Source organism: Tiliqua scincoides, chromosome 5 (genome assembly GCF_035046505.1).
Source record: "Tiliqua scincoides isolate rTilSci1 chromosome 5, rTilSci1.hap2, whole genome shotgun sequence".
Classification (NCBI taxonomy): Eukaryota; Metazoa; Chordata; class Lepidosauria; order Squamata; family Scincidae; genus Tiliqua; species Tiliqua scincoides.
The window spans coordinates 143,090,269-143,101,051 of record NC_089825.1 but is presented as its reverse complement, the minus strand read 5'-3'; the positions used below and the strand labels follow the sequence as shown (position 1 = coordinate 143,101,051).

Here is a 10,783-nt window from a genome sequence, read left to right as displayed (position 1 = left end):
AATCTCAGGATTATGTCCAAGAGGAACAGTTGGAAATAGAGAAGGAAGTCACATGAGTTTCTGTAAAACAATGGACATATCTCATGGGTTTCATGCACAATGCTACGTACGAAGGTACTCAAGCAATTCAGTCAGGTAACAAAATTCTTTTTCCTTACTAAGTTCTTGGTGTTCAGTTGGGGCCTCAACACAATAATGAAGAATTTGGGGAGAAAGATGAAACCCAACAATCCAGCACTAGAGACCAAGATGGAGAAGACCTCCACGGTCACCATGTATTTCCCCTTGCTGCTCAGGTAGGCTGGCACAAAGGACACCCAAACACTGCAAAAGACTAACATGCTGAAGGTGATCAGCTTGGCCTCATTGAAAGTATCAGGCAGACTTCTGGCCAAAAAAGCCACCACAAAACTGACAAGGGCCAGAAATCCCATGTAGCCCAGAACAGTGGAGAACATGAAGACTGAGCCTTCGTTGCACTGCACTATGATCTGACCTGTCAGGGAGTGCGCGTCAAACTCTGGGAAGGGAGGAGACACTGCCAGCCAGGCTGCACAGAGGCCAGTTTGAATCAGACAACACGCCACGATGACAGACATGGCCAAACTCTTCCCTAACCATTTTCTCATCCTGTTGGCAGGTCTGGTGGCCATGAAGGCCAGGACCACAGTGAGGGTTTTGGCCAATACTGAAGAAACAGCTCCTGTGAAAGTGATGGCAAACAAGGTCTGCCGGAGAATGCAGGATTCCTTTCTGGGCTGCCCAATGAACAGAAATGTGCAGAGGAAGCAACACAGCAGGGAGAACAGCAGGGCACAGGTGATGTTCCAGTTGTTGGCTTTGACAATGGGGGTGTTCCTGTGCTGAATGAAGCTCCACACGAGCACAAGTGTGATGGTGGAGAGCAGCAGAGCAGAAGAAGCCAGAACGATTCCCAAGGGCTCTTCATAGGACAAAAATGTGATGGCTTTGGGAATACAGTGATCCTGGTTCCTGCTTGGATGCTGGTCCTCTGGGCAGTCACTGCAATGATCTGCATCTATGAGAAACATGCAGAGATTCATTATTTCAAAGTGTGTCTGTGTCACCTTAGGCTGTCTGGCAACAGTGCAGTGCGATCATATTATGAAGCATGTCAATTAATATATACAAAATAAATCACTCAAATTTTTCCTTACATCCATCACTGTATGTAACACAATCAGGTATCCTTTCAATGCTAACCTTTAGTAAAACTGGCATCAGGCTTTACCCAAAGGTCAGCTGTGCTGTGCCTAGGAAGTGTGTGCTGTCATGGGGGGCAAACAGCCGGCCAGCAGGTTCAAGGATTAGATACTGGTGCATGTTGCTGCCACCAGGATCCACCCCCTCTCTTCCCTGGCCTGACCCCACCCCATCCACAACATGCCCGCACTTCTGAACCGGCATCTGCAGCAATGTGGTTTCGGATCTGCAACTGCTTTGAAGCAGATGCTTGGTTTGGCCCAGTGGTGGCACCAGCTTCACGCCATCACTGGGCCTTTGACAACAGGAGACACCTGCCCCACTGTCATCACAGTCCCATAGGACTGGGCCATACGTTCTGCTGATTTGCTGCTTTACTGACTGCATCAGTATGATGAATTGAGGATTGGGCCCTCAGGGTCCAATCCTAAAGGTTCATAGCGCTGGTGCTGAGCTCCAGTGCTGGCACTGGGTGTTGTAAACATGTCATAAAGCATATTTACGGCACCCTTGGAATAGGTAGAATGCCATGTGACCGCATGGAGATATGTGGGACCACCAGGCAGTGGTATGGCCTTTTGGTTTTGGGATGGCGTTCTGTGAGGGGGAAGGTGGCATGGGGCAAGAGATGGGGTGGGAGGGGTGTTGGAGCGGCAGTGGCTTCCTCTGCCAGATCCTATCCTCAGCGTCCGACCTAATAGCTTGACATGAAGGTTCTCATATCTATGCCAGCAAAATAGCTAGTGCAAACATGAAAAGCCCCATAGCGGAACCTGAGACATTCCTCAGGGGAAGGGGACAATAGTTCCTTGATGCCACAGTTCCTCTGAGTGCTGGGAAAGAAAAGATTGGGCTGGAAGACCTTTGAGCAGCTCATTTCCACAAACTTCTGCAACACCAATTGGATGGAGCATCACCTTCTTCACTTACCCAGCTGGCTGGAAATCCTCCCTTCAGAGCACTGAGCACAGTCATAGCAACAGATCTGCTCCCCCTGGCGTGCCACCTTTGTCTTTCCAGGATGGCAGCTCTCAGTACATGTCGATCGGGGCACCATCTTCAAAAGACCCAAAGGAAAGTGGTTTAATATGGAAAACAACTGTTTTCTCACTGCTGTGAAGTTTGGTTTGTTTTGCATGAGAATACAGTAATGACATATAAGTCACGTTTCTGTAAACATCTATATTCCACTTGTGCTCCTCATATACTGATTGATTTACATCTATATTTATATGTTTCTTGCCAGATGTTTCTTAGGCTGGTTTATGTAGGCAGGCTGTAGACCCAATAAGTGTCTTTACAATATTGTTCTATATATGAATCCTGATGTTTTCCTTCCAAGGTTACTTACCCTTCGTACCTCCTCTTCACCATATTCAATACAACCTCACAATTCATAGGAAGATATGGATAAACACACAGACAAAAGAGCAGGGATATCATATGCCTGGGCATACACGAGCTTTGCATGTATTATCCATGGTTATTCATCCTATTCTACAAGCGCAAACATTTTAACAAGCCTGCCCCATTTGTCGGTATTACTCTTGCATCACTGTTATGATAACCACAGAAGTCTGGCAGATCCAGAGTAAATCCCAGTGAATACAATAGGTCTTGCTTCAGCATAAGTGCATCATGTACAGGAATATGCATTCCCAGGCATCTGCTGAAGAGTACTTCTTCTGCAACTATGGAACTATAGCTCAGAAAATGCATTCAGATCCTTCCCACCTGATCAAACTTCTGATTCCACACAATGGCGCTTCCATTAACGGCAAACTCCTCTCCTTCAGGAGCCCAGGTGTCCACCTCTCCCACCTTGATTCTATGGAAAGACAGATTGTGGAATGTGATGGTGTTGAAAATATCAAAACCTGTGGCCAGTTCCCCATTTTTATCAAAGAATATTTCTTCGCCCGCACTATTGTTGAAGCGAACGTTTCTCAGAAAATGGTGAAGCTGATTGGAGGACAAAAAAATTAAAACACTGGGGTCAAATGTTGAGCAGTAATTCTTTTGATATCACTGGAATCTGCACCTTGGCCTTCTGGCAATGCAGAGACTGTGATTATACATGCAGGCGCATGGCTAGGTCATTGGACACTTGTGGCGCATATATTTTTGACACCTCCCACTGTATATCACAAAATTATTTTCAATAGTAGTCATGACATGAAATGAATAAAAATCAGGGCCTGAAAATAAATACTGTGAACATTTCCTGAAAGACTGCATACAAGCAAAGCCCCCGAGAACATTTTTTTTCTATGTGATTATTATAAACTTTGCATAGTTAAACTTTCTCAGAGTTGTTCTCACCCCCTCCTCCTATTCCCAGTCCCCACTTCCACCAGAATTCACAATTCATTTAATAACCGCAATAGTAATTCTTCAATCTATTGCTCCTCTAAATTAAGTCCCTTTTCAAATGGAAAGGACTCGGGCTTAGACAAACGAAAGTGAAAATATTGTGTCACTTCTAGCTCAGTCCAGTTGCATTGCAAGAGTGGATCCAAGTCCATCCGTGACCATACACAGTAGAGGTTTACAGGAAACTCCTACCTGCCATGGTTGAACAGCCCAGACATCCCCTGTGCTTCCAGGTCCCTTTAATCTATGCTTGAATATTGAAGAGTACATGGAATGGAGAGCATGTGCTACGGCATGAACAGCATTGTAGATATTGTAGCTCTCACCAGACATTTTCATTTCAAATACAGAACTAGGGAGACTGCTCAGCTTCTCCTTCCCAGTGCAGATTCTTGTGTTTGGACGATACAAGTTAAATGTGGGGAATGAACACAGAAATGCAGCTGACCAGAAATTATACAAGAAAGAAAACACAGGCCGATATGGATTTAATGCCTTCAGGAAGTTTTCATACCTTGGCACATCCTTTGTGTGGAGTGCGAACGACAAGGTACCATTGAAGGATTTTGGTGTAAAAAAATGCGAGTCTGTTACGGTTGCAAAATCCCACTGAGATGTCATGATCCAAACTTTCTCTGTTGGGTCTTGCTTTGCATTTTCATAACTTGCTAGAATCATTTGCAAACTCTCCATAGATTGTGAATCTCCATGAGCAACAATCACGTTGCTCCTGGACATAGAGACAATAGATCTTACTCCTTCTAAACGGTCATAAAAGGGTTGGTTCTCTTTCACAAACGTCTTTAGTACTGAAAGAACTTCTGTAAAAGCCACACAAATGTTGTTTTGGAGGAGCCTGGGAATGAGAGTCCTCAGAAATGTTTCTCCAGTGTCATTGTCTGAAACGAGGAGGCCAATCCAGTTCCATTTGAAATGTTTAATCAGTCGAACAATCCCAGTGTACTGAGATCTTGCATTTGGGACCATCTGGTAGAGAGAAGGGAACTGAGTTCTGTCACTCAGTGCAGAGTCAAAGAAGCCATAATTGATCTAAGGGGAAAGGCAATGAGCTTTTTAGGGCAGACAAACATCTCCCATTATTCCTAAATAAAAAGGTCCTCTCTCACATGCCTGGCCGGTTATATAGTAGAACTTTTTGTACTTTATCCTGTACAGAAAATGTGGGAGTCTCAATTTTCTGGGGTGTAGTGTTTTGGGCAGGATGACCAAAAGGATTAGGATAAGTTCTTCAGTCTACAATCCTTTCCGCACTTTCCTGGGAGCAAGTGTCATTGACTATCATGGGACTTACTTCTGAGTAGACAGGCATAGGCTTGGGCTCTCAGGACCCAATCCTGTCTAACTTTCCAGCTTTGATTCAGCTGTCATTGGATTATGCACTACATCCTACAATGTGGGGCTTTCATGGAGGCCTCCATGAAGAGGTATTGGAGAAAATATTTTTCCCACATACATTTGCTGCTAATTCAGTACAATTTATTCCTTCCTTAAAGTGGTTTTTTAAAAATTTAGTCAGGTTTTGACATTCTCACACAACACTTGATTAACATTTGACTCCAAGCTATGTGCTAAATGGGCAGAGCAGAGTCTTCTGTCTTCACTTGTTGTAGCCCACATGGTCTGCTCTCCTAGCAATCCTAGTTGCTGTACCTCTCTCTAGATTATGGGACACACATAGCTGTGGGATCCTGTAGATATTGAAGATGTGAGACATCAGCATTCCAAGCTATGTGCTAAATGGGCAGAATGGTCTTCTGTCCTCACTTGTAGCCCAGATGGTCTACTTTCCTAGCAATCCTAGCGGCCGTACCTTTCTCCTGATTATGAATCATACATACCTGTGGGATCCTGTAGATATTTAAGATGTGAGGCATCAGCTTCAAATTTTGAGGAATGAGCCCCCCAATGATGACAATGAGCTCCTTTTCCTTGCTACAGATGTAATTAAGGGGATGCCCTTGATCTGTGAAAAGGAGACGCATAGTTCCAGAACAGGACCCCCTGGCATTGTTAGCATTTTCAAACCATAAAAAATTCAATGTCTTGTTTGTCAAGAGGTTGACATCTTTCTCGATTTCGAACCTGGCAAACATCATGGCAAAGAGATGATGGAAGTACTTGGGAATTATGCTGAAATGAGACAATCATGTAGTCTTAGGCTCTGGTTCATATTCAGTATGGTGAATGGGAATGCTTCATACTCTTTGCATAGCCCCTGCTCGTGCTTAAAAGCAAGTTGATGGGCCCACATGCAGCTCTGCTTTCATGAACCCTCTAGTCCTCGCTATGCCCAGTTACAGGCAAGGAATTCCTGGTAACATCTTTTGATGGTCCAACAAGAAAAAGAGATGGAAAATAATATAACTATATGACGCTAGTTACATGTCAGTAGGGATCTGGTCGCCCTGCCTGCTGGATGTGTCCACTCATCTTCCCATAGTTTATGGGTGGTTGAACAGGATGCCATTTTCTTCTCCTGGAATAAGCCAATGAGGAAAGTGGAGCCTCAGTTCCCCACCTCCTGAGAAGGGAAGGCAGGCTTGAGCAGTAGTGTGTTTTGTTTCTATCATGGAACAGCTTTTTGCTCATAACTTGATGGCTTTCAAGGGTAGAAAGTGACAAACAGATCCCCTTATAGTGCAGGGATTGTTTCATTAAAAACAGGTTTTGTTTTATTTTGGAGATGCTCTAAGAGGATTTCCTGCTTCCAGGCAGGGGTTTGGACTAGATGACCTATTAGGTCCTTTCCAACTCTATGATTCTATTATTCTTTACCCCTGACCCCCCCAAATAAGATGCCAGGCTGAGGTTTTTGGGGTTGAACTAGGGCCACTTTATTAACAACAACAACACAAAACAGCAGCAGGACTAGATGGGGACAGGGGGCTAGCCCCCCGGCATGCAGGGGCCTAAAATTGGGGGAAACGAATCTAGCCGTCTATCTCCCCTGGGGCTCAAGGTGGAACCAACTAACTCGGGCTGCCACCAGTCGATCGACTGGGTACAGCCTGTCTACATCACTCCCAAAGGGGGCAGGGGAGCTGGCCAGCTGACTCGCTGGGCAAACCATGCAAGTGTAGCCAGACCAGTCAGGGGGGTTTGCCAGCCTACCTCTTCGAGCCGGATGGGCATCATGTGGGTTGTTCTGGCTCGCCCCCCTTGACCTTACTGCCCTGGATGGACACCGAGTTGCCCTACCTACCCCGCCCCGCACGCATCACGCCACAGGGAGGGACAGCCTATTGCTTGTCCCTCCTCTCCCCATCCAAAAATAGGCTACGCAAGCCCTGCTGCCAATCTGCTAACAACAAATCGTAGCCCTAAGAAGAAAGGTGAACACCATCACTACGAAAGAAGGCATGGCAATCCCACCAGATAACTGGGTGAGGAATAACGGTCCTGCCCAAACTCGCAACAACCCTCCCCAGGTAATCATTGACACACTTTCTGGTGACATCAATCCTCCTCACACTCTAGTGCCACACCACACACTACAGGGCAACAGGTTCAACCAAAAAATAACAACTCCTGGGAACCAACCCTGCAATGTTATAAAGTCCCTATGGGCCTGGAGCCTCAAGGACTTAGAGGTCCTCTGGCCCAGGTCGTTCTCACCTAAACGGATCAAGATTACCTGAGGAGGAGGGTGTGAAAGGGTGTGAACTGACAAACCAGGGGCAGGCATTGTCCCCAGCGCATGCCTCTTTGGGTTGCACAGCTGATATTGGCAGAACTGCTAAACCCCAGCTGCGAGCCATAGCTGGTGGACAAGGCGTGCTTCCTGGCCCCAAAAACGATAGAGTGCCCGCAGATGAGGACCTGCACTGGGGTCAGCCACTGAGGACCTGCCAAGTTAAGAGAAAAACAAATCAATAACCAGCAAAATGCCCAAACTCCCCTCAGGGCAGAAACCAGGAGACCAACTAGGAATCCCAAAACAAAACAGAGCCACACGGCCCCCAGGAAGGCACAATGCCACTGAGACCTCCCTTGAGGGGCAGAAGGGTCCCAAACCATACTCACAGAACTCTGAACAATGCCGGGCAGCCTCACCTCACGTAATACTTGAAGGCCCCGGAGTGCACCTACCAATCCTCTGAATGGCCGCAACTGGGAGGCCTAGCTGCGCTGCTGCCGAGGCCAGAACAATTCGAAAGGAGTGCAGACTACACTCACCTGGAGGGAGGCCCATACGCCTGATGGCCCTCTGGAAAAGAACTCTAAACTGCGCAACAGTTAATGGGGAAAAATCGCTGTGGCGAAAAAGGGGGCCCGGGCCAGGTGGGGCCAAAGCGCGATATGCAGCTAAGGCCCTGACAGGGCAAATGCTCACAGTAGGCAACCTAAGTGTGTCCAGATGCCCCCTACCTGCCTGATCTGTCTTGGACATTCGAATGCAAAGGCGATCAGAGTCCCTCTCCAACACGCAATCATCCCACTGGAGGGCTCTATCATTTTGAACTCCTCCTTCCCTGGGCTCTCGGTCCAGGGAAGCTTCTGGGGCCAGCTGCCGAAAATGCTCCTCCTGAGAACTAGAGAGCACATTGGCAATGCTGTTCTGGACCCTGGGCACATGTCTAGCAGTAAACAAGTGTATTTAAGCAGGCAGTGTGGAACAAAAACCCTCAACAAGCGCATGACTTGGGGAGATTTGGAGGTCTGTCTATTCACTATTTGCACCACTGCCTGATTGTCGCACCAGAATTTCACAGCAGAATTAGCAAATTCTGATGCCCATAAAAATACTGCAACTACAATTTGGATTAGTTCTAAAAAAAGTCAAGTCCCTACAAATGCCGTCGCACTTCCAACATGCCGACCAGGTTACGGCGCACAAGCAGCCCCCAAATAAACCCCAAAGCCAAGGCCACCTGCATCAGATTGGATCTGGAGCTCCGCTTCTAAAAGCCTTTGCTCCCTCCCAAAAGAAACTCCATTGAAATGCTCCATAAACTTGTGTCATAAATGCATGTCCTCCCGCCTTTCAGCTGTAACCCTAAGACGATGGTAGGGGCGCCTCAAACCTGCCATTGCAACACAGAGGCACCTCAAAAAAGCCCTGCCAGGTGAAACTACCCTGCATGCAAAATTTAAGTGCCCAACCAGAGACTGCAACTCCCGGAATGTAAGCTTATGGGATGAAATGGCAGCTCTCAATAGCTGCACAATCCTTTCAAGTTTTACCTGAGGAAGCCTGCTCGTCTGTTGGACCGTATCCAAGGAAAGTAAGACAAGTGGTGGGGCCCTCAGTTTTATCGTGAGCCAAAGGGATGCCCAGATCCTCACACAAAGAAATAAAGCCCGCCAAGGTGTCGCGGCAGGTGCTGGATCCAGCATGGTCCTTAAAAAAATCATCAAGATAGTGGGCGGTGAATCCAGACCCAACTCTGGATTGTACCGCCCACTGGAGGAAAGTGCTAAAACTTTCAAAGGCTGCACACAAAACTGAACAGCCCATCGGCAGTGCTCTGTCCACGTAAAATGCACCATCAAAGTGGAAACCCAATTGACAAAAATCAACTGGGTGGACTGGCAAGAGACGAAAGGCGGATTGAATGTCTGCCATTGCCATTAAAGCTGCGGTGCCACATTTGCGCAAAAGGGCTATGGCTTGGTCCAAAGAAGTATACCTCACAGAACACAACTCATGGGGGATCCCATCATTGACAGAATCACCCCTGGGGTATGAAAGGTGGTGAATGAAACGAAATTCAACAGGGGCCTTCCTGGGGACCACGCCCAGGGGAGACACCTGCAAGTAAGGCAAGGGCAAATTAAGAAACAGGCCAGCCACTTGACCTGCCCCCACCTCCTTCTTAATTTTATTCTGAACTATCTCCTCCATAACACAGACAGAGCAAAGATTCTTCGCCCAAGTGTGGCAGAGAGGAGGCGGTGCCGGAATTCTGAAACCTTGATAAAAACCTCCAGTTAAATATTGAGCAGCCGACCTATTGGGGTAATCAATCAATAAAGCAAACAATGTAGAAAACCTAATCAGCATTGGCCCCCTTTCCCGAAACTGCAGGTGCAGGGCCTCCACCTCTCCTTCCACTGGAGAAGGTACCCCTTGATCCAGGGCGTGACCACCCAAGCATGGGGCAGGCAGCAACGGCATGCTTTGCCCCGCACTGGACGCATGCATGCAGGAAGTTGCAGTTAACCTGGCTACACCTACTGGAAGAGTCAAATTCAAAACAGGTGCACGGGTATTGAACCCCCTGCGCACCACTAGGTGCCCTAACATGATCATACCTGTTGTGGGCAATGAGATGGAGACTGTCCAAATGGTCACCCATGGCTGACTTTGAAGGCATGACCAGCTGCGACCACAACTCCCATTGGGGAGCCTTCCAATGAAGGGCAGGGTCATGAGATGCCCTCAGTCTAAAGTGCTGGTCATAAGACAGCCAAGCGGGCCCCGAATAATCACGAAAAGCACAATGGATTATGTCAAGATACTTGAACAAGGCTGTAGCCTTATTGGGGTACATTTGCAGCACCACTGATGCATATATCACAAACCCATTCAGCCAGTTGGTCCAGTTCCTATCTATCTTTCTACGATGAACTAACTCTTGGTCTCTCAAAGGTTCACCCACCTTTGGAACTGGCTCAGGTTCCATCTGCAAGAGGTTGAATATGTCCACATATTCCCCCCTCCATATCTTCTCCTTAACAGCTAGAGGTAGGTGTCCACCCAGGGGAAGAGCAATATCTCCATAGGAGATCCTGGGCACTCACTTGCTTCAGTGATCAATCCACCCCCCCAACCAGGGGCCCTGTGGGCCCACCAGCTGCCCCAGGGACGGGGAAGGCATTGGACCAGGAATAGTAGGTGATACTGAAGGCATGCCACCATAACCCAAAGCAACAGGAGCTGTGCCAGTATGCCCATAATACCCTCCAGCTGCCCAGGGCTGAGTCGGATAAATTTGTGCAACTGCTCCTTGTGGTCACCACCACTGCCATCCATTTGAATGAGGTGGGGCCAGAGGTGAGATCTGACCAGGTGAGGCCTCTCCCTGCCCCCATACCGTTGCAATGGCATTATGCTCGCTGGAATTGACCTCACCTGCACTGGCCATAGGAGCAGCCAATGGCACTGTTCCAACTCCCCGGACACCTGCATTTCACCTTCAGAAGAGTCCTCAGCAACCACCAT

General features: G+C 47.6%; 1 protein-coding gene across 1 annotated transcript; it reads right to left on the bottom strand.

Annotated features, from left to right (window-relative positions):
• Positions 1-131: 131 nt before the first annotated feature.
• On the bottom strand, positions 132-10,783 carry LOC136654035 (vomeronasal type-2 receptor 26-like). The gene is made up of 7 exons (XM_066630896.1): positions 10,694-10,783; positions 9,249-9,370; positions 7,987-8,195; positions 7,253-7,463; positions 2,959-3,052; positions 2,155-2,281; positions 132-1,039 (listed from the first exon to the last, which is right to left on the bottom strand). The coding sequence occupies exons 1-7, from the start codon at positions 10,781-10,783 to the stop codon at positions 132-134; spliced, it is 1,761 nt and encodes a 586-aa protein (XP_066486993.1).